A 22304-nucleotide genomic window follows, 5' to 3' on the forward strand; every position below is an offset into this window, starting at 1 on the left:
CAAGACGCGGGGCATGATGGAACGAGACAACATTGAGATCATTGTGTTTGTTTTTGGTGCTCAGCTCACAGGGTTTAGCCTTGCAATCTTGGTAAAGAGCAAATGGGGTCAGTGACAAGGTGAAAAATCGGCTTCTTGGTGCAATCCAAGTGGAGATGGCCACATAAGGCAAGCTCCTCAACTAGTGGGTAAGCCTCGACCGGTCGGAGGCTTGAGCCCCAAGTGTGACGGCAATTAGGCGGTCTTGGCTTTGCCACTCTTGCCCTTGATGCGCATCGAACCGTCGTTCAGGTGCTGACGCGAGTACTTGAGGCCCAGAACATCACCCAACTGTGATCAAACACACAAATGTCGAGCCGAGGGAGTGAGGGTCTGATGACTGGCGCGCTGCACAAAAAACTGCACAAAAAAAGACGGGCAAGAGAAGTGCGAACAAGAATGAAGACAAGCCACCTCCCAAAGCCATTTCTCCAGCAACGAACCTCGTCAAGGGCTGCAAGGACTTGGTCAAGCTGCTCGCGCGTGTGCGACGCCGAAAGGCAGAAGCGAGCACGCGACTCGACAATAGGTGTGGCGGGGTAGCCGACCACAACAATACAGATGCCACGCTTCCTCATTTCACGGCTCAACGCACTAATCTTGCCTGGGTTGAAGATGAGCAACGGCACAATGGGCGAGGCATCGTTGCCGTAAATGATGAAACCCAGCTTCTTGCAGGCTTGGCGAAAGTAACGCGCATTGTCAGCCAGTTGCTGAATGCGACGATGACCTAAGGGTGCGACCCGTCACACCGTGTGTCACCAAAAGTGAGAGCATGCTACTCGGCCGCGCTCTGGGCTCAGCTGAGGCGGGACATGTCAGGAGAAACTGACCATCGTCGCCACCGGTGACGCCCATGATCACCTTCATGGAGGTCAAGACCTGTTGAGCCACGGCAGGCGCCATGGCCATGGCATAGGTGTGGCTGTGCGAGTGATTTTTCAGGGCATCGATAATGACGCGGTCCGCGGCAATGTAGCCACCGGCTGCTCCAAAGGACTTTGTGAATGTACCCATCATAATGTCGACGTCCTTGACATCACAGCCGTAGTGCTGCAAAACGAGTGGCCATGCGAGCCAGACAAATGAGTGACCAGCCATGGTTGCACCAGAAGTGAGTTTGTAAACAACAGCCAGAGCTTTGTTGGGAATGGAAAGAGGGCAAATGGGCTGACCTCAACAACGCCACGGCCGGTCTTGCCCAGTGCACCAATGCTATGCGCCTCATCCAAGTAAAGGTAAGCCTTGTACTTCTTCTTCAAGGCGATCACGGCCGGCAGGTTGACAAGACTGCCTTCCATGCTGCACCGAAAAAACAAAAAAACAAAAAAAAAAAAAACAAAGCAAGGGCAAAGGTCATGAGAGCGCGATGCGGTTCTGCCAAATAACGGCTGCTGGTTCAAACTAACCTGTAGACACCTTCAACGACAATCATAATCTTCTTCCAGGGCCGATGGGTCCGAGGCTGACCCTCAATGATGGATTGGCGCAAAATTTGTTCAAGATGCTCCATGTCTGTTGAAAGAGGAGCACAGAGCGGGGGTGGTGAAAGACGGCGTGGTGTGAGTGGCAGTGATAATCACAACGAAGAATGCTTCAAAAGTAACAGGAAAAACAAACAAAAAAAAGAGGCAAGAATGACGCACCGTTGTGACGGAAAACCTTGATCTTGGCACCGGTCAAGCGGGAGCCCAGGACAAGAGAGGCGTGGTTGAGTTCGTCGCTGATGATCAGGCCACCCTTGCCCACGAGGATGGGAATGTTGGTCGAGTTGGTGGCAAACCCCATGCCACAGGTCATGGCAGCTTCCTTGCCGATGAAGCGAGCCACCAGCTCATCCACTTCCTCATGCAGACGCGTGGTGCCTGCAGGTAGGTTAGCACGCGCGGGAAGTGAGGAATATGAGCAGAAGCCATGTGGCAACGCAGCAGTTGTCAGGGGAAGGCCACACACCAAACTCAGTGCGGGCGGAGCAGCAGGAGACGCCGTATTTGTGGATGGCCTCGATGCTCTCACGGGAGCAAACACCAGTGTTCTCGGCAAAGCCGAGATAGTTGTACGAGCCAAGATTGATGTATCGGTTGACTTCACCCGTGCGCCTGGAGCCGAATCAAGGCAAGGTGAGCCCATCACGCAAGGACTATGGCAAATTTGGACACTTGCGCGAATAAATGTGCGCCAGGGCAAGAGGAATGAAGACACTCACTCAAAGGTCCAGCCGTAATCGTTGGTGCGACGCTCGACGAGATCAAACTCGGCACCAGGCACGGAGCAGATGGGCAGGTTCCAGCAATCGCGGATGCGGGTGTACAAGTTGCGAGTGTAAAAGGCTTCAAAGTCACGGTACAGAGGAGGAAAGTGCTGCACAGTCAGTCCAAGGTACATGGTGAGATCCATGGGATGGAAGGTGTTGAACGACGAGATGCATGCAATGCGCACGACATACAAGCATCCGGGCCAGCTCCTTGGCCGTCTTGGTCTTTTCAATGCCATGTTTACGGAGGAAATCACGAAGATGGCCAAAGACGAAGAGGAGACTGTAGTTGAGATACGTCAAGAAGGCGACCAGCAGCGGCGTCTCCTCAAAATCCTGCCCCAAGGAGCAAACCAAAAGCACAGGCGCAAGTTAAAGCAAACTAAGGAGATATTGTCCGACCTGGGGGTGGCCACAAGCACCGGGGGAAAAAGGTGATGGTACATTCTGCTGCTTGCTGCATCTGCTCACCTCTTGAAGAGGAACCACCTTGGGCTGGGTGGTCTCCACCTCTGGCTGAGCGGTGGTGGTCATCGTGGCAGTCGACGGTAGAGGAAAAGGGGGGAAAAAAAAAAGGTCACACGACCCTTCCTGAAGTCCAAATGGCGGCCGCGGCCTGTCTTGCAGCCCTATCAGATGTTGAAACAGTTGACGGGCCACCAACCAGCCAGTCAAGACGGGAATGAAAAGTGAGCCGATCAAACGAGTCACGCACACACTTGCAAATCAGGTTTGAGGGGCGGTTGGCACACAAATTGCATTCAAAAAAAAAAAAAAAAAAACACAGCCAGCACCACCACCACCGCCAACACCACAAGCTACAACGATTCGACCACAAACAGCAAAAGCGGGGCCACGAGCAGCGTGCAGGAGCAGGCTAGCCCCATGTAGAAGACACGGGGAGTAACAGGTGCACACACACGCACACACGCACACACACGTCCAACGCGGCACATTTGCACGCGCATATTGCAACAAACGCATGGCATGCGGCGCCACACGATGAAGGAACGATGACGGGAGGGACCAAGCCCATACAGGTTAAGGAATTAGAAAAAAAAAAGAGAGTCAGCTGGCATTGAAGTCGAGGGCATCACCGCCACCAGAGGGCAGTTGGTGCCACGGAGGGGCGCTGCCGTTTCACCTCCTTCTCTCTCTCTCTCGCTTTTTACCGTTTTCTGTTGAAAATAAAAAATCTCAAGCAGAGAGTGGGCTGGGAGTGTGATCGGATGGTAGAGAGGGGGTGAAAGTTGTGTTTGACGTGCTTTGTGATGTCAACGTGATTGCAGAGATTGTGATCGTGGCCGATTCATCATCACAGAGGCGCTCCATGCTGAAACACTTGTGGTTGTGAAATTTCTCACCTATTACCTCGGACTTGTTATACATTTAAATTTAGAGGAGCACGTTGTCGACGTGTAGAACGTCTGACATTGATCGCTCCTCACTTGTCAGCGTGTTTATAACAGCTGTTTTTAACTTTATCTCATCTTGAACTTGACAACCATCTCTCTCTCTCTCTTTCTCTCTCTCTCTCTCTCGATCGGCGCGATGGCGGCGGCGGCGGCGGCGGCGGCGAAAAAGAAGACAAATGGCGATTCGACCGAGGTGTTTTCCTTGGCTTCTGCCGTAGAAATGGAGGCATCCACGGCCAATGACGCTCCCGCGACGACGCCAACCCCGAAGAATAGCCCTGGCAAAGACAAGGAGCGATCACAGGCGGCCACTCCCGTCGTCGAACCCGAGGCGGCGCCTCCAGCGGCTGAAGGCCCCGAGGGTGAGCATGTGACAGCAGAGCCGGCAGAACAAGATGGAGAGGCAGCCGTGGTGGAAAATCCTACAGATGCGGAATCAGAGCCCCTGGCAGCCCCAGTGACTCCCGCGGGTGAGAGTGAGCCGGCCGTTGAGGGAGAGCCAGACGATGGCATCGAAATCATTCAGGTTCTCCGCAATGGCCCAGCCGATCATGAGGTAAGACTCCATGCCGCCACCACAGTCGAGCTACTGTTTACATTGTTGTCTCATCTTGAACCGGTCGGTCGGTTGAATGCTGGCGTAGTTTCTGAGTGGAGATGCCTACAAGGGAGAGTGGGCTGAGAACGAGATGCACGGCAAGGGCACGTATGAATTCGCCAATGGGCACAAGTATGTCGGCGAATACCAAAATGGTCAACGACACGGACAAGGCCAGCTCAAGTATGCCTCTGGTGACTTGTACGAGGGCCAATTTGAGCACGGCGCCCCCCACGGGCACGGCACCTACCATTACAAGAACCACGACGTGTACGAGGGCGGCTGGCGTAACGGCAAGCGCCACGGCCAAGGGACCTATACGTGGGGCTCTGGGTTTAGCTGGAAGGGGCTCTGGCTTGATAACCATCCCGTTTATGATGAGGATGCTGCGTTGAATCACGCCAACGAGGTTGAAGCCTATGCACAGAGCGAACCCCCGGAACCACATCAGCTCGATCCCATCCTGCGCAGTCGCGGCAGCGAGAGCAACACCGCGGCGACTTCCCGCACCGCCTCGCGCCAGCCTTCGGCCATGAGCAATGCCCCTCGTCGCCCAACCGCCCCGAAAAAACTACCTTCCCGCCCCGCCTCGGCCCTCAAGTCCTCTTCTGCGGCCGCCTCTCGGCCGGCCAGCGGCCTCCGTCGCACCACCGTGGCCAGCAAGTAGCCGCTCCGGCCATTCTGCTTTCTCTTCTTTTTCTTTTCGCCGTGCCAAGCGAGTCACCTTTGTCAACAGTGTTCATTGTTGTGTCCCTCCCAAGAGTCTCGGGCCTGCTTCTGAAGCGCGCCCGCCGTTCCAGTACCAAACGAAAGGATTTTGATTGCCTTTACCGCTTAATCGAGCTAAATCACTGCCCCCCCCTTTGGTCCATCTCCCTTATTGCTTCCTGCTCCCTCCACACCAAGCTTCTTCCTTGCCATGCCGACCCTCTTGATGCATCAAGTTGCCTGTTTTTGCACACAGACAGACAGACAGAGACAGACAGGCAGACAGACAGACAGACAGACAGACAGACAGACAGGCAGGCACAGGCAGAGGCACACACACACACACACACTCACACACACACACACACACACACACACACACACACACACACACACACACACACACACACACACACACACACACACACACACACACACACACACACACACACACACACACACACACACACACACACACACACACACACACACACACACACACACACACACACACACACACACACACACACACAAGCCAATATCTCTGATTCCAGCTTTGATTTAAGCTTGAGTGAGCTTCAGTTTTGAAACCATTCTCTAAGCTTTCCGTCTCCCTCGCAGCATGACGCAGCGCGTGGTGTACAGCAACACCAACACGGGGCTGGTGGTGCTCCAGGTGACCGTGGCCGCCACCAAGCCTGAGCTGGTTCATGCCATTACGTTCAAGGTTGGTCTTGATCTGGATGGGCTTCTCTTCCGGGTCGTGCTCAGACGTGGGTTTGCTGTTGTTTGCAAACGTCGGACCTCTTTCGCGCGCGCAGACGGCTCGCTGTCCTTGCCCTCGCTGTCTTGCTCTTTCGCTCGCTGGCTCGCTTTCCTCTCCCTCTGCACGCGTTTACCAATCTGTCAAGACCAGCCGCCCCGCTGATGCCCTGTGGTGCACTGGTGTAGAACTACTACGTGGCAGCCTTGAGCGTGTTTGGCCGTCCGGGTGCAACAGACGAATGGCGACTGCTCCTGGCCGATCACACGCTCATGCCCAACCCGTACGCCGAGGACGGGGGCCAAATGACCATGCGCATCGTGTTAGGGGCAGCCGAGCCCTCGCCTCGGGCAGCGCCCGTTGAAACCCTTGTTTATTGCCCCTCACCTGGCCCTCTGCTGGAGCTCCTCTTTGTGCTGATCCAACCGGCCCCCGTGTGGACCAGCTTTGGACTCAACGATCTACTACTCGATACGTCAAACCCGGTCACCTCGTCGTCGTCTGCAGCCCACGACTCGAGTCGTGGCCGCCGAGCCCGAGCTCTCCTGGGAACCCAAGCCCTCAGCACGACTGCCTCTGCTTCTGCCCAAGCGCAGGAGCTTCTTGCCCAGCTGACCAGCCTTGTCCCCAGCTGGTCGTAGCGCTTGCGTGGTGGTACCCGCTCAAAGCCCATCGTCCGAGACGTATTGTTTTTCCTCTTCTCTAGCCCTCGCTTCCCCATGAACTTACATGTTAGTGAACTCATCATTCTACCCATAATTGACTTTCGATGCCTTGATACCGCAATCTGCAATCAATTGGCGGATGGGCTTGATCCCATGCGCTCGGAAAAGGTCTGACTTGCTTCCGATGGGAGCTATTTATCTTTCACAGGCATACACACACGGTCTCTCTCTCTCACTTTGTCTCCTTGCATGGACACAATCAAGCGGCGGTCGACTTGAGCTTTGGGAAGGGGTTCTCCTTGCTGAGCACCAGCTTGCGATGGCCATGCGCAATGTAGCCTTTGATCATTTTTTGATGAATCAGGTTGGCCAAAATGCCCTCGACTTCGTCCTCGTCCACATCGGGCTCCTGCCATCCGCATCAAACCAGGGGGAATTGGGAGTGAGTGACCCGAGTAGCGATTGGCGTTTCAGGCCCCTTGCTGCTGACCGGGCACAGTCGGTTCATGCATCTTCTGCTGCCCTACCTTGGCCACCTGCATGGCAGTGAGAAACGACGAAAGTGGAATGACTGTGTGGTTCATGATTTGCCAACTAAGTGCACAGGTAGGGTACGTGGGCAGATATAAGAAGAGGGAGACGAGCGGAGCTTGTCGTGGATGAGACTATCGACCCCTTTGAGTGGATGCACGGTTGTTCATATGCAAAAAGAGGGTAGGGAGGCGCATCATCGGTGGTGGACAGAGACACATACACGCGCTTGAAGAGATTCCGGTACGCCAGAAGCTTGACCTTTTCCAAGACCAAAAAGACGCCCCACTGAACGAAAAACTCTTGATACTTGTCCAGTTCCTACCCATGGCGATGAATGAGAAAGCGTAAACTGCAACTGCAGGGCCGTCACATCCAGGGCTTGATTGACGAGCGACGAGAGAGACTTACATCGTTCAAGACGGCCAAGTTGCCTGTTTTGACGGCATCCACAATTTGAGCAAATTGCATGAGATTGTAGGTCTGCAACAGGTCCTTGGTAGGCAGGCGTCCCAAAAGCAGGTTGACTGGGATCTAAGAGGGGAGGTTGGGGCGCCCGGGGCGGGTATGAGAGTGAACCGAGGCTGCAGGAATCAACGGCGAAGAGCCAGCATGGTGCAGAGATGCACAAGGCAGATGACGAGCTTTGGCAATCAGTACCAAATGCAGCAAGATCAAGCGTTTGTTCGAAGTACTCGAGCGATGGCAGTGTTGAGCGGCAAAAGACAAATGCTCATTGGCTTGCCTACAAAACGTAACCGCCAAATTTGAAGCGTGAGCGACTCAATCCAGGCAAAACCCAGCAGGGCAAGCTTTGATTGAACCCACTGGACCAGCTATGGGTCTGGTTGCTTGTTACGCACATGTAATTGGCCTCGTACATGCTGCGGCGACCCATGTAGTAGTGGTACGTGACCTGCGTGACCGTGAGCGCGTCGGAACGGACCGGTTCAGTGGGGTTAGAAGAGGCTTGTACACAGACACAGCCCACGCGGGCCAGTGGTGGTGGGCGAGGGACATACTTGGTGGGACATGGCATAGATGGAGCTCTCTTGGCGCTCCATGAGACGAATGAGGGATTTCAAAAAAGCAAAGTTGTTGAGCTTGAAGGCGATGGCAAAGAGGTGATTGACCAAGAAGATCATGCCACGCTTTTTTGAGTTGCGGCGATCCGTGGCGCGATCACCAGCCAGAAGACGAAAGCAGACGTTGATTTCCTCCATGGCCTTTTCGAGAGCGACGGCCTTTTCTCCGGCAGCCACGAGCTGCTCATCGAGCTCCATGGCCAGCAAGCGCAGGTCTGTGATGAGGGTGTTGAGCGGGTGCAGGGACCAGTTGGACTCGATGGTCTCGGCCTGAATGTGCTCGCGCCAGGCCTGCACGGCAAGGAGTTGCTCGTCAAAGGCTTCCTTGGTCTTGCCCTGGCTCACGTAGAGGGCGGCGTTGAGGTGGGCGAGCACGAGGTTGATGTCCGACCCCTCAAAGTACGAGCGCGCAAAGTGGGCCACGTCCTGGTACTGCATCGCCTGCACCAGTTTCATGGCGTGCACGTCCCGCAGCGAGAGCATCTGCCCCACAGCCCGAGGATCCAGATTGTCAATGCATGTTGCCAGGCCCTGCAAGTACCGCCGCAGCTCCGTACTCGCCATGGCCTTGGTATATGAGACGTAATATACACTGCCGCTGCCGCTGTCGAGATTTTTTTTTTTTTTTTCCACGAGAGAGAGAGCGAAAACTGTTGCGTGAAAAGCAGAGAATATAGCTTTGATCGGCAATTTCTCAGAGGATCGTGTCAACTCATCGACATGATCAGTTATAAATGAAAGCTAAATAAGAGAATTAAGTCGGATGGTGAGAAAGTAAGAGACTTTTATTGAACAGCACGATATGAACATTTCAAACTCGTGCTGGTTTTTCATCGTTTAGTTTTGAAACACCTCTCTAATGTTAATTGCATCTTTCAATTCTTGACAACAAGTCTTCTCTCTTGTTTGTGGTGTTGTGTCTCTCGTTCTCTCTTAAACTCTCTCTCATTCGATGTCCCTCTCTTTGAATTTCACTGCAATCAATGTCACCCTCTCATATTCTCTCTCGTCCAACATCTCTCTCTCGGCGCCCTTTATACCTCGATGTATCACAGTCAAATTCCCCCTCTCAATGTTTCTCTCTCTCAATCCTCGCTCACTCCTACAATCTCTCTCTCTCAAGTCTCTATCCGCTTTGACGTCTCTCTCTGTAAAATTTATTCACACACACGCTCTCTCTCTCTCTCGTTTCGGCGCCATTTTGCTCTGCGCGCTGCGCTCTCCTGCTGCTGCTGCTGCTGGTGCCCGGTGCTTCCCTCCCTTCTCTGGATATCGCTCGTCACCCCTTCCTCGGGCTTGCTTGCTTTTCTTGCCTCGGTGTAGGTCTGGGTTGAGGGACGGGGACAGGGGGAGGTTCCATTTGGATGCTTGTGGATGGTGTTGATGCAGGTTGAGCTGGGAGCTGTCCGTGATTCTCGGTGAGATGGACGAGCGGCCAGACTTTAATCTCGACTGCGAACGCTTCAGCGTGGAGCAAGAGCGACGGCAGCTGTTACGCCACAAACGACGGGATGTCCCGGTGTATCAGGTTTCCCGTGAGGAGCGCCTTCGCATGCGCGATCCCACCATTGCCGAAATGGAAGACATGCGTGCACAGCGTGAGCTGGAGCGCCAAGCCCAGCTCGCGCACAATCCGGCCAGCAGCCCAGAGGCAGCCAACGCGCGGGCCCATGCTGCCGGATCAAAGCGTCGCCCGCTCGTGCGGCGGCCTGGCGACGTGGGTACCGGCCAAGCCATCGAAGAAAAGGTTCTCGACTTTCAAGCCCGTGTTACCTCCCGCATCGACGCCCGCAACACATTCCACGCTCCCAGACGTAAGTTTGCCTTTTGGTCCGAGCGCCCGCCTCCTCCTTTCCCCTCTTTCCCCTCTTTCCCCCCTCGCTTCCCCCCTCTTCCCCCCTCTTTCCCTTGTATTTGTGAGACCCTCGCCCCTTTTTCTTACCCCGTGCCCGATGTATGCCAGGTGAGGTGAAAATCAAGTCCCACCGCTTGCCCGACTACAAAACTGTCAGCTCGCGCATTGATAGCAAAAGCAGTCACGAAAAGCCGCAGCCACGTGTCCAAGTTCAATACGCCGTCGTGAAAAAGCGCAGTGATGTCATCCTCGATCAGAAGCAACCGGACCCAAAGGAGCTTTATCGGCAACGTCGTGAGCTGCAGCTACGCATGACCCAAAATGCGCTGCAGCAGCTCCGCAACCCCGGGTCGCGCGCTGACACGCACAAAGGCAGCAAGCCCGGTACTGCCTTGGCGGCTACCTCATCATCGACGGCAGCTCCCTCTCGGCAAACACCCCCACGCAAAGGCGCAACGCCCCCACACGACAATCGTGATGCTGGCGCCGACAGCGTCCACGCATCGACCCCCTCGACTCACCCATCCCGACCCACACACGCCAACTCAACTAGGCATCAGCCTGACGATGACGGCGCCATCCCGGAGCAGATTGAGATTCCTTCCGTGCTCGACTTGCCTCCTGTTGACCAAGCTTTTTCAGATGATGCGGACGATGACAACAACTCAAATGCCTCATCCCCACTCCCTTCAAGCCCTTGAGCGTCTGTGAGTCCTGTTTCTCTAGATTTCGATCGCCCTCCCGTCATCCTCCAAGCCAAGAGACACGCCGCCGTGCCTTGCCTCCATGCCACACTCTTCCATGATTACCAGGCCTACACTGTTTCGGGTATCCGCCGGTGACCGTGGATTCGCTTGTGTTCAGCGCCCATGCATTTTGGCCTTGATGGCGTTTTTGCCAGCAGCGCTGACCAAAAATATCTAAGCGGTATTTCTAATTGAATTATTTTGCGCAGTTGCAACAAGCCTTGGACCTTGATCAAATTCCGTCCCGGGCAAAGCTAGCTTGTGGTAGTCTTGATGGATTTTGAAAATAAACCCCCATATTTACTTGAGCGCGAGGTGGTGATGGCGTCCTTTTCAGCGAGCAGCTTCCTTGTGTGTGGTAACATTTCAAGGTGCTGTTAGCTCGCGAGAGAATAATCAGAACGTGGAAAAAAAAGACGCAACAAAATTATCAATTGTTTTGAACGTGGTTTTGGAAGTCAGTCGGCGCAGAAAAGTAGAAAACATTTGTGGCGGCTCCTGCTATGCCAAAGGCTGATCAAAAAACATGTTGCCAAATGGATAGCGAATGGCCAAGGCCAAGACGGAGGATGCCACCTATTGTTTCCCAAACACCAGTGACACGCAACAGTGAGTCTTGGAAGAGACGGCAACCACCGTCGATTGTGATGGATTGAACCACTAACCTGGAGCATGAGAATATAAGTGGTCAGCTTTTCCTCATGGATTGGGCCCACCATCTTGATCACCAGGTTGATGATGGTAAAGTTGCTCACATCGGTGAGCTCTGGCTGCTCGGGATTTGGCCGCACGTGGCACAAACCCGTCACCCTAGCACAATAACACCGACAGAACGTGTCATGAGGCGATCGACCAAATCAAGTATGACTTGGACTCTGCCCCACACCAGCATGTTCACAAGTTGTGTGCTGACCTGACAATATCCAGGACCAGACGCCCAGGCCGGCTCAAGCTTGATGTGGCAAAGGTAGCATAACTCATCGTCAAGAGCCCCGTAGATTGATCATACCTGCCGGTAGGTTGGCATGCACAGGGTGAGATACCGGAGCACATGCGTGCAGAGCGTTGATAAGCCGCTGCAAAGCGAGGTCACAGACTTTGGCAGCCGATGACGCGGGCATGGGATCAGCTTGAAGAGTTGGGGCACGCTGAAGACAAAATTGAAAATTTGAGGCATCAAGAACAGCAAAAGTGTCTTGCTAAAGTGACCGAGAATTCCCGTCACGGCAAAAGTAATGCCTAGAGTAACGGATCATGAGCACGGCCGTTGGTGGCATGCGTGAGAACGAGGGCACGATCAAGACAGCAGCCCAAAACAACAAAAGAGGACTTGAAGTCGTGGCCAGTCGCTTCAGGCATACCGGCAAAGTAGCAGAAGGTGTCCCCGACAAAGACATTGCTCGGATACCAGTTGTGCCACAGCAAAGCAGCCGTCACTCCACAGAAGGGCTATTGGTATTCCACAAAGACAATGTCAGCGGGACACCACAAGTAAAGGCCCCTTTCGAGTAACATGACCCTCGCTTACCATCAAGAGGCAGAGGGCGAGTTGATGTCCTTCATGATACTCCGTCTGCAAAGTATTCAGAGACCCATCGATCAGGACTTGACCAGCTGGTTCGGGTGTCCTTGGATCGATCGATGGTGGCAGGGTGGTGGCGCAAGGTGTCTTTGAAAGAGCGAATGCACAAACCCCAATGATTTGGATAATGCTGTTGACCACCAAAGAGACCGCGATGACGAGACTCTGGCCTGCCTCGATCCCATTGACTCCAGCCAAAATATTGATGGCGTTTGTACAAAAGACCGAGAGCATGCCCATGTAAATGTAAAACAATACACCTGTCCAGACGACGGGAATAGTGAGGCCACCCAAGAGACACACGACACACACGACCTACACACGGCATACACACGGCACACACACACACACAAAGAAGCATCGAGCAAGCATGGCCCAAGGTGGCAAACAGGGGACAGGAAGCGGGTGTAACGACATAGCTTACCAAGATCTAGAGTATGGCCAAGGAAGGGCCGGGCGAAAATTGGGAGAATGACCGTGGTCGAGCCTCCAGTAACCTTGTAAACAATCAATAGGGGAAGGGCGGCCAGGGTCGGCAGCAGCAGCTTGTGACTAGGATGACATTGGCAAGATTGCGGATGAGATGACACACGAAGCTTTGCGGCAAGTGCTATCAAAGTGGATGTAAACACAAGGCAAAAAAACAATTTGCACGCAACAAATGCCGAAGCTGCTGCTCATACCGCCAAGCAAGGTTGAGCACGTCGTCGGCAAAGCCGAGGAAGATCATGCAGCAGATCGAAAGAAGGCCACAGATAAACGCAACAAACTGTGCCAACCAGCAAACCAGCAACAGCCGTGAGTGTATATACGATGCTTGCGCAGGCCGTGCGGGCACCAGCAAAAAAAAAATAAGAGACGTGGCATCGGACCTTGTCATGGGGAAAGCCGTCGGTGCCTTGCTGCTCCACCAGGAGGTAGGCGCGAAAGTGGAAAGGAATGTACAGGAAAATGACAATCAGGTAGATGGTAGCCGCCACCACGCCAATCGCTTCAGGGCTGCTCGTGGGTGCACAAAGCATGACCGTGAGATAAAGGACCAAACAACCTGGCGGAGCAATCGACGTGGCAAATCCGTACACTTTCTTCTTCAGCTTTTCATGCTTGTTGAGATCGATGCCAGAGAGGCCGGCTTTGATAAACATCTCAGACACCGCCGGGATCAAGCGAAACGTCAACGAGGCGGCCACAAACGCCAGCCCCAGCGAGGCCAGGTAGTGTCCGACCGAGCTGATGGCAAAAGCCAGCAAGAAGATGCTCGAGCCAAGGATCAACAGGCTGTTGTCCGGCCGCTGGTACCAAGGCAAAAGAGCCATCCTGTTGCTTCTCCGTGCAATCACTTCACGACTTGACCTTGTTCCTAAATGGCTCTAAGCCATTCACCAAACACCGATGACAGCGACCGCAACAGTAACACCCGCGCTGCCCTTTTGCCCGCCGCCGTCACTCTCGCTGCCACGCACTCAAGCAGAAAAATAAAATAAAAATCTTTGACCGCATAAATGTCAGCAAAGTCAGATAGTGTAACGTTAAGCACACTATAAAATAGTTATAGTGTAATAAATGTTATACTTTTACGAAAGGATCATTGTCATACTTTCCATTTCTTATGGAAATGTCAGACGTTTTGTTGCTTATGGGCTGTGTGGTGGTGAACGCGCGCGGAGAGTGAGCATAGGGGGACGTGGATGTGTCCGGGCGATGGCATGTTCTTGCCTGCCTGACTGTAGGTGTGGGGTTTGCTATGAAGGACCCCTTCATGATGTCCCTGATGCCGGTGTGTGTCAGGTGAGAGCTCAGACAGCTTGATCGGCTTTGAATTGTGGCATTGTTGGTGCCAAAGCTCGACGGGCGAGCCAACCCGGAGCCACGATCGCAAGGCATGGCGTTGCTGTGGTGCACAGAGGGAGTCGGTGGAGACGCTAGTTTTGATTGAGAGCAAGCGGGGTAGATCTCAAGCTGCGAGCCCAAAACTCCAATTCGCAACGGGCAAGGTTTTTGGAGCACGAAGCAAGTACACAAATGCCCGAGCCCCGCTACAGTCACGCTGTCTTGTCAAGCGTGCAACCACTGAGCAGACAGTCAAAGACAGGACAGTTGATTTTGACGCGTGACGCTGTTATGCACAGCACAATCTTCAATGTCAAGTCCACGGAGTCAAAGCCAAGGTTGGCATCCGAGTCTCGTAGCTTTATGATCGAACATATGCCCGCAAGCAGATTCTGTGGGATTCCAACATCTGGTCGCCAGTGCGTTATGTTGCGTTTCAATTCGACCACCATAGCCGCCATCCGATTGAAAAGGCGGTTAATCCTGAGGGGGTGAGATGATAAAGTCAAAAAAGAGCAAAAGAGTGAAAGTGGAGGCAATGAAAAAAAGCCGAGCCATGAGCCACAGCGGCTGGGCTATGCGACCTGCTGTAGTGTGGGTTGGGCTTGAGCGTCTCTGGGTGCGCAAGCTCGCCAAGTGACATGGGTTCGAGTCTAAAATCGAAAAAGGCAACAACGCGTTTATTAAGCAGTGCTGGCGAGACAGATTCTCCCAGATCAGCAATGCTGCCGGAGCTTTGTGAAAACAGGTTCGCAACGCACCTTTGAGGAGAACGCCCCGCTTCTCACACGAAAGCTCTTTGCAAGAGGCTGGCGAGGTTTAGCGAGTTGTGCATCTCCGTGTGCTGCAAATATGGGCTCGAACCTGTCGCCGCAACCATTTTTGCGCGCCAAGTCAAGAGGCGTCAAGCCGTTCTGACGACGGGTGAAGCAAGTCACACAAGAGATGAATACACGTGCTTGATGGTGGCCCTGATGTGAAAGTCCAAACCAGAAAGCCAGTTCAAAGGGAGAAAAAGCATCGCACACAGAGATGGACACAGTCAAGCAAGAGGTGAAGAGAACCTGCTTCAACGGCATAAACAAAAGGTGCACAATGCCCGGCACGAGCAGATTTTCATCAAAGCGCCACCAAAACCGGAGAGGCACGCTTACTTTGCCCTTGGCTTGTGCATCGGCGCCTTGCTTCAACAGTATCTTCGTCACCTCCAAGTGTTCAAAACTGCAAGCCCAGTGCAGAGGTGTCCAGCCAAGCTATGAGTCAATGTACGACACCGAACGCATTTGAATTGACGGTTAGGTATTCCGGCACCAATCGGTCTGGAATCGACGTGAGAACCAAAAAAAAGCGAAGAAACACTCTGTTTCGACAGATAAGAAGCGGGAATGGCACTGACCCAGTCCGTGGCTCGGATATCGGCGCCATTCCTCAACAAAGTCCAAACCAGAGGCACCTTGCCGTTATAGCAGGCAAGGTGTAAGGGTCTCTGATCTACCTGTGTTATAGATCAACCCAAATAGTTTTTGCAACAGCATATTATGATAAGCCACTCATGTTCTAAATGAGGAAGGTGACGGCGTAGTGGGGGAGGGGCGGGGATTCTGACTGACAGGGTGTGGTCGAAAAGTTGGCTGTCCGTAGTTCACCGGCATTCCCAGACGCACAATTGCAGCATCACCAGGTCCGACGATGTCGTGTGATGAGCACCGCGTTTGACGAGACAACGCGCGTGCAATGCATGTAGGCCAGAAGGCGAAGCCTTGAGCAGTCTTTCCCAACAGCCGGGACTGACCAGATTGACGTCGGCCCCGTGTTTTAACATGATCTTCACCGCTTCTTGGAGGCCGTGCTCACACGCCTTGTGCAGGGCTGCCATACCGCGCTGTAGGTTATTATACCAACCAACCACCATCAACGCACGGACAGTTGCAGCATCATCCATTTCATGAGACAATGATCATCACGATGAATGGCCATTACACATTTGAACATATGCAACCAAGTCTGAGTGTGACCCAAAGGCCGGCGTACATACGAACGGTTGATGCGCGGCAGAAGGAATGCGTTGCGGTTGTGACTCTTGCATCTCCTGCAGTAGTGCAAGTGCCTCCCGCGGATCTGTTGAACAGCACGCTTCCCATAGGAGCCAGCTCATAGTGGAGGATCTTCTAGTCGTAGTTGCGAACAATATGATACTCAGATGGCGGACTGGGTTTGAACAAATCGGCAATTGATGCGGGATGCGAGCAAAATGATATCGGAATGCCAGTCAATGCAGCTGCTGGTTGAGCAAGTATCCCTGATGTCCCCTTTGCATTTGCAGACAGTTCGACTCGCCGCCACTCACGCGTCAGTTCAGAGCACGTTTATGCTCTTTGAAGGCGTGAAATATTAGGAACGTGAACGCACCGGGTGGTGGTAGTGGCTATCTCAAGTCAGCAGTACCCAGCAATGCACGACTGGCCTCGAGTGGACCCTTGTACCATCTGCTGCAAGATAGCAATGCCCGCGAGGTAAAATGCTGTGCTTTCGCGTTGATCAACAATGAGAATAGTTGAGCGTCCGCGCCAGCAACAACATGCTGCACCTCACCAGCCTTGAGTGAAAATGACAGAGAAGGAGCGGAAAAGGCCCACAAGCCAAATCAACACAAAACCCAAAGCAAACTGTTTGTATTGATGATGCGAATTCGTTTTTTTTTTTTTTTTTGCGAATTCAAATTCACAATAATAGCCAAAGAGAAACTATGATACAAGCAAAAACATGTCTTGCTCTGATCACAATGATGCGAGCACAAGCGGAACAAAGTCTTGTTATACTAGCAACCTCTGGCCATTTAGGTTATGGGTTTGTTGTATACAACTCCAGTGCACACCACGGCGGTGACTTTGGTCTGGTGTCTGGATGAAAGAAGCAATGTTTAACGCAAACTGAAATTGGACTCATGATGGTGAAAGAACGAAAGCCATGTCACCTCTTGTTGGTATCTGTGGTTGACACTGGGCTTTGGCGGGGAGATGATGGTAAACATGAGCAAGTCCTTGATGAGCATGGTACTGCCTGATCTGGCCATCCAGCACGGGGTATAGTAAACCAGGCCGGCTCTGTTGTCCGTAGTGAGCACAGTAGTGGAATGAACTAATCAATTTATCAGGTGCGTCCCACGCACAGGCTGCCTTCGTTATGAAGAGGATGGGTAAAAATAGTCAATATGGGGCTACGATGCAAGACATCAAGAAAACCAGTTCAAAAACAATCTTTCAAAGACTGCAAGCCGCGGGTGCGGTCGGGCGTCACCAGCGCGGTTTGTGGGCTCGGCCCACGGGCTGTGCATAGGGGGAGGCCTGTATGCTAAGACCAGCAAGGTCGGGCACGTGTGTCCGCATCGCTGCTCGGGTTCGTGGTGCAATGGCCCGACTTGCATGGTCTTTATGCGCGCCTCGTGCCCGGTGGGGCTGCACGGACTCGCAGCGGATCGAGTTGGCCACACCCGTCTCCAGTGCCACGTGAGCCACAACCGGGGCCTCTGTTTGTCCACGTTGCCGCCGGTGACGGCGTCGACCGTCTCCGGGACCTGGATAGGAAAAAGAAAGGGTTGGAATAAGATAGGCGCCCGTTCTCATAAACTTGACGACCGCCGATCGTATCTTCATGATGCACAAACGTACCAGCATCGGCGTGAGGCTCTTTGGGCAATGGCGGCTGCGCTTCCAGCTTCTGCACCTGCTCCAAGGCCGGTTCGTCAATGTCAGATGTCTCCAGAACGGCTGCAAACAGGGCTTCATCATCATCGTCGTCGTCGTCGTCATCATCACCATCATCATTCCCGTCATCGTTGTTATCGGTATCGTTATCATCGTCATTGTCGTCTCCCCGTTGGTGATCCTCATGCTCCTCGTCTTCTTCCCCTGACCGACTCACATTCTCGTTGATATCAAAGGCGGATCTGGATCGTCGAGGACTTGATTGTTTGCCGATCTTCTCGAGATCCAACTGTGGGCGAAAGGCCTGGCCTGGACGCCGGCGGAGAGTAATGGTGCTGCCCAGATCAATGGCTCCAGGTTCGTCAGCGTCAATGTTCTCCCAGAGAGACGCCTCATCGCCATCCTCTGGCCCGTCTTTGCGGGCAGGCGCCACATTCGAAGGATGCGCCGGGGAGGTTATGGTCGGTCTAGGAAGCTTGGGAAGCCCTTGAGATCCACCCATGTTGCGTTGCAGCTGAACCGACGTGAGAGTAGGTTCCCGTCGCAAGCTGGATCCGGTCCGACGTCGGACACTACCCCCGCCAGCCTTGCGTCCGCCCGCACGATGCCGCCGGTGTGCTTGTTGCCGTATCTGACATCAATCAAGGGTGAGTTTTAACACCATGGAGAGTGGAACTACGCAGGTATGCGACCAGGCGACGAAAGCACCAATGTCACCTTATGGCAACAACAAAACATGCACAACACCAAGTATCCACAGAGCGGCACACAGTGCTTCTCACCTCGAGAGGATCGAGGCAGGCTAGCGGCACAGCCTGGACCACGGCGTGCCACACATTCAAGGCACGGGCTTCACTGCGCAGATCCTGATACTTGTTGCGGTGCATGGTATCCGCACTGGCGCGAACAGAAGCGGCAAACCTCTCGTCCAACAAATGGCCTTGTCGAGAAGCATGTTGTCGCAGACGATCGACCTGAAAGCAAAAGCAGACAGGCATTAACGAAGGTGCACACCGACAACAGGTCGAGGCAATCAAGATAAACGGCCCCACCCACTTGTGCCTCGAGATCTTGCACTGTGTGCTTGAGCAAGTGTTGCCGGTGGCTATCGACGGCTTCGCCCACACGCTTGCGATGCAGTTCGTGCAAGCTCCGAAGCAACTATCAACCACATTTTCAAAGATGAGCCTGCACTTGACAAGTCGCCGCATCGTGGGCTCGAACAGAAAAAACAACCAACACGGCGCTGCCGTTTGGGAAAAAAAGCGGACGTACGAGCTTGACATGTTCATGAGCGCCACGTTCGGCATCCATGAGCCAAGCATTGGCCTGCTCAGCTGCCATATTCAGGTTTTTTTGAATGGTGCGTTGCTCCTCCTGCTCTCCAAGGCATAAAAGGCATAAAAGCTGATGGTGAGCACCTTCGTGCTTTGAGCAGAGAAGCGGTTTGTCCGCACCTCATTGGTACTCAATTCCTTTCGCAGTGCTTTTGTCTCCCCTTCGAGCGCGCTGTCCACGGCATCCACTCCTTGCTGAAGACCATCTTGATCGCCTTGGAATGGCATCACCGCAGGGCCAGGTGAGCATTTACAGAGGCTGGAAACGGGCGGTTATTCTACGTCTCATCACATACCGTCCTCCTCAAGCGCAGCAAAGTCCTGTTCGAGGAGAGTTCCATATCGGTCATTCTTGGAACCCGAGTCGGCAATCCGAGCCATTCGCTCGCGAGCATCTGCGACCATTTGCAAAGACTACGCGGGCATTCAGCGTCAAAAGAGGGCGCACTGTGGATGTACGTATGCAGCAAAGAGAGAGGGCAGGTGATGCTCGCCGCGCAGCAATCAACCAACCTCGCGCTGCAGCTCATGCAGCCGCTGCTGCTGCTCCAACGTGTCCGCTAAAAGGGCATCCAACTTTTGTTGAAACTGAACCAGTTGGTGTGTGCCGTCAGAGGCAGGCTGGCCAGCTGTGTCACCAGCGGTGCCAGCGGCGGCCTCATCTCCACGAGTGGCGGCAAGTTGAGACTTGAGTTCAGAGACACGCTCTCGCAGTTGGGCAATGATCGAGGTGTATTCAGAAATGTGTGCGTCCACCTAGAGCGGAGTCGCATCATGGCAAAGCGAACAGGAGTCAGAGTGAGTGTGACCAAAGCACGCCTCCGCTTGCACGGCCAGTCTAGGCCAAGGGTAGCTGAGGCACGAGTTTGCACCTTTTGGAGGTGCTTATGGGTGGACGTTTTGATGGACTTTGCGCGGTTGGCGTAATTCAGAGTGTTGTAGCTTTCTTCAAAGTGGAAATCTGCAGGGCTGACGTGCGCAATCATGGCTGTCCGGCAGTTGCCACTGAGGGCCTCTTTGAGGAGGCGGGTAAGCTTTGAATCACGGAAGTTGGTGTAGCGGTCTCTGGCATTTGGGTTGCTGAGCGCGTTGATGCAGTTTCCCAGAGCCAGGAGGGATCGATTAATATGCTGTCCCTCAACCATCCGAATGCCTGCGATTCCGCATCCAGCATTGAGTTGAAGGCCAAGCGCCGAGTCTTTGGACACTTTGGCAGAAATGCTTGCAGGAATGCCGACAACGCACCCGTGTTTTGAGTGTTGGCAGCGCGCTCCGAGCCTGCCAGATCGCACATGAAGAACGTCGAGACCTGTGCAAGGGCCACGTGAGTTTCAAGCCAACAAGCGCAAACAGAGAATAGCGATGCCAAGGAGTGAGGGAATGCGCCTGTTGCAATGGGTGTGAGGGCATACCCGATAGACTTGGGTTGTATTTTTTTCGCGGGGTGAGGAGCGCAGACTCAGGAGGAGAATTGCGTGGGAGCGTGAGGACGTGGCATTGGCAGCTGTGGCTTCCTGCGTACGGCGTTGGTTGCCTCGAACCAGCTCTTTCATCACCTGAGACCCACAGCCGAGCGGTGATGTGAAGATGACAGAATGTGTGATCCCCTGTATAGCTGGCCAGTTGGAAGAACGTGGACAAACCTGTTGGGCGCTATCGATGGGTTTGATAGTGGCTCCAACGATGGTTGGATTGCCGTCGGCATTGTCCCGAAGCTCGAGCTCTTCAGACTCTTCCACGAGCAGATCGTAGAGCGATTCATTGTAAAGCTCGACGTACTGCATGGTCACCTGTCGGCGCAGGGGCGACCGGGCGGCGCATCAAAGAGAGGAGGAAAGGTAAGGGAAGATCAAAAGCGCCAGGGCAAAGGAGGGCCAAACCGGCTTGCTTCCGATGAACATGAGTCAGCTCGGCACAGGTGAGTACCTCAAAGTTGTAGGTGTCTTTGCGTTTGTCGACAAGCTTGAAGAGATCGACGAGCGTCCGCATCATCAAGCCAGGTTCCTGAGCTGTACCCAGCATGGAGTAGGTTTTCCCTAGGCGCGAGCAGAGTGAGCTACCGCGGAGTTTGAAGGACATGGTGGCAAGCCGCATTGGAGTGTCACCAAAGCTTGCCTACCAGCAGATGTCGGTCCGTAGGCGAAGCAGCAACAAGTGTAGCCAGCTATTTGAGAGAGCGAGAGAGGGAGATGTGGTGTCGAGCAAAGAGCAAGCAGCATTAGGGGCCAGGGTGAGCCAGGATCAGAGATCAAGCAGAGGCGTTCAGACGCAGGCACCCAGCTTCCACGACGCGGCTGGGAAAGCCCCGAGGGCGACGAATGACGTGGTGAACGTGCATACCGACAAAGGCCTTGAGCAGGGGTCGACCAACGGCAACATAGACGTCCTTCTGGGAGGCCTGTCCATCCATGACGTGATCAAATGCAAACCGGCGCTCATGGCTGCGATTGCGGCGCAGCACATCCTCTGAATTGGCATGTGGGTCATTCAGGACGACGACCTTGCCGCCCAGACAGTCCACCAAAGAGGACCAGCCGCGCTGAGCCTCCTCGGGCAAGAGAGGCCGCACGCGTACTGCGACCGTCAACGATGCCATGCCTGTCGATCCATTCCCCCCCTCCCCCTCCCTATGACCTGCTCCCTTCCGCCTCCCCGCCCCCCGCCGTCGTCGCCCCCGCTCCCGCGCTGCCATTCTGTGTGTGTGTGTGTGTGTGTGTGTGTGTGTGTGTGTGTGTGTGTGTGTGTCAACAAAAAAAAGTAAAAAACAAAATTGGCGCCAAGGGAACTTTGAAGCGGAAGTGTGATCATACTCACACTTGTTCTTTTAAATCTTTTAGCAAACGCACTTTGTGAATCCGATGTTTTATAATGTTGTTGCTTTACATGTTATCACTCTCTTTCTCTTTCTTTCCATTAGATTATCATAACGTTGTTTTAAAAGTTTTATCACCATCCGGATGTAAAATTTTGATCGTCGTTTTAACATCCGGATGTAAGAAGCAGCACACACACACACATGCTGAGAGAGAGAGAGAGAGAGAGAGAGAGAGAGAGAGAGAGAGACAGACAGACAGACAGAGAGAGAGAAGGAGAGAGAGACACACACACACACGCTAGAGAGAGAGAGAGATCATTCAGAGAGAGAGAGAGATCATTCAGAGATCATTCAGAGAGAGAGATCATTCAGAGAGA

The 22304-nt window shown here is 53.6% G+C and overlaps 6 protein-coding genes across 6 annotated transcripts; 2 read left to right on the top strand and 4 right to left on the bottom strand.

Annotated features, from left to right (window-relative positions):
* On the bottom strand, positions 1 to 2839 carry MONBRDRAFT_20161 (uncharacterized protein). Its single transcript, XM_001744193.1, has 10 exons — positions 2765 to 2839; positions 2486 to 2629; positions 2246 to 2400; positions 1993 to 2138; positions 1686 to 1904; positions 1449 to 1554; positions 1215 to 1341; positions 873 to 1092; positions 483 to 769; positions 1 to 330 (listed from the first exon to the last, which is right to left on the bottom strand). Exons 1-10 carry the CDS (start codon positions 2825 to 2827, stop codon positions 235 to 237), a joined length of 1563 nt encoding a protein of 520 aa, XP_001744245.1. The 5' UTR covers positions 2828 to 2839; the 3' UTR covers positions 1 to 234.
* Positions 2840 to 4352: 1513 nt separating this feature from the next.
* Positions 4353 to 4619, top strand: MONBRDRAFT_3462 (uncharacterized protein; the record flags this gene model as incomplete). Its single annotated transcript, XM_001744011.1, has 1 exon — positions 4353 to 4619. A coding segment is annotated over one exon (267 nt), but the record flags the coding sequence as incomplete, so codon positions are not given.
* Positions 4620 to 6556: 1937 nt separating this feature from the next.
* On the bottom strand, positions 6557 to 8694 carry MONBRDRAFT_36294 (uncharacterized protein). Its single transcript, XM_001744194.1, has 7 exons — positions 7996 to 8694; positions 7837 to 7889; positions 7634 to 7718; positions 7385 to 7507; positions 7197 to 7294; positions 6970 to 7036; positions 6557 to 6851 (listed from the first exon to the last, which is right to left on the bottom strand). Exons 1-7 carry the CDS (start codon positions 8620 to 8622, stop codon positions 6702 to 6704), a joined length of 1203 nt encoding a protein of 400 aa, XP_001744246.1. The 5' UTR covers positions 8623 to 8694; the 3' UTR covers positions 6557 to 6701.
* Positions 8695 to 9481: 787 nt separating this feature from the next.
* On the top strand, positions 9482 to 10804 carry MONBRDRAFT_31618 (uncharacterized protein; the record flags this gene model as incomplete). Its single annotated transcript, XM_001744012.1, has 2 exons — positions 9482 to 9872; positions 10022 to 10804. The coding sequence occupies 2 exons, from the start codon at positions 9482 to 9484 to the stop codon at positions 10612 to 10614; spliced, it is 984 nt and encodes a 327-aa protein (XP_001744064.1). The 3' UTR covers positions 10615 to 10804.
* Positions 10805 to 11074: 270 nt separating this feature from the next.
* Positions 11075 to 13557, bottom strand: MONBRDRAFT_18170 (uncharacterized protein; the record flags this gene model as incomplete). The annotated part of the gene is made up of 11 exons (XM_001744195.1): positions 11075 to 11235; positions 11325 to 11469; positions 11573 to 11668; positions 11757 to 11898; positions 12021 to 12108; positions 12188 to 12232; positions 12353 to 12501; positions 12666 to 12793; positions 12925 to 13010; positions 13114 to 13240; positions 13322 to 13557. 11 exons carry the CDS (start codon positions 13555 to 13557, stop codon positions 11161 to 11163), a joined length of 1317 nt encoding a protein of 438 aa, XP_001744247.1. The 3' UTR covers positions 11075 to 11160.
* A 6451-nt stretch (positions 13558 to 20008) lies between these two features.
* MONBRDRAFT_2025 (uncharacterized protein) lies at positions 20009 to 21699 on the bottom strand (the record flags this gene model as incomplete). Its single annotated transcript, XM_001744196.1, has 6 exons — positions 20009 to 20265; positions 20358 to 20421; positions 20525 to 20668; positions 21012 to 21148; positions 21232 to 21276; positions 21453 to 21699. Coding segments are annotated over 6 exons (894 nt in total), but the record flags the coding sequence as incomplete, so codon positions are not given.
* Positions 21700 to 22304: the final 605 nt, after the last annotated feature.

The sequence above is a fragment of the Monosiga brevicollis genome, genomic scaffold, assembly GCF_000002865.3.
Source record: "Monosiga brevicollis MX1 MONBRscaffold_5 genomic scaffold, whole genome shotgun sequence".
Lineage (NCBI taxonomy): Eukaryota > Choanoflagellata > Craspedida > Salpingoecidae > Monosiga > Monosiga brevicollis.

Bases quoted from the DNA above. Each gene is read 5' to 3' on its own strand.
- MONBRDRAFT_20161 (XM_001744193.1), bottom strand. From the start codon at position 2,827: ATGACCACCACCGCTCAGCCAGAGGTGGAGACCACCCAGCCCAAGGTG. The intron at 2,139-2,245 runs GTGAGTGTCTTC...ATTCGGCTCCAG, and splicing joins GATTACGGCTGGACCTTTGA to GCGCACGGGTGAAGTCAACC. The intron at 770-872 runs GTCAGTTTCTCC...TCGCACCCTTAG, and splicing joins CGTCACCGGTGGCGACGATG to GTCATCGTCGCATTCAGCAA.
- MONBRDRAFT_36294 (XM_001744194.1), bottom strand. From the start codon at position 8,622: ATGGCGAGTACGGAGCTGCGGCGGTACTTGCAGGGCCTGGCAACATGC. The intron at 7,295-7,384 runs GTAAGTCTCTCT...CGCCATGGGTAG, and splicing joins ACTTGGCCGTCTTGAACGAT to GAACTGGACAAGTATCAAGA. The intron at 7,037-7,196 runs GTATGTGTCTCT...CTGTGCACTTAG, and splicing joins CGGAATCTCTTCAAGCGCGT to TTGGCAAATCATGAACCACA.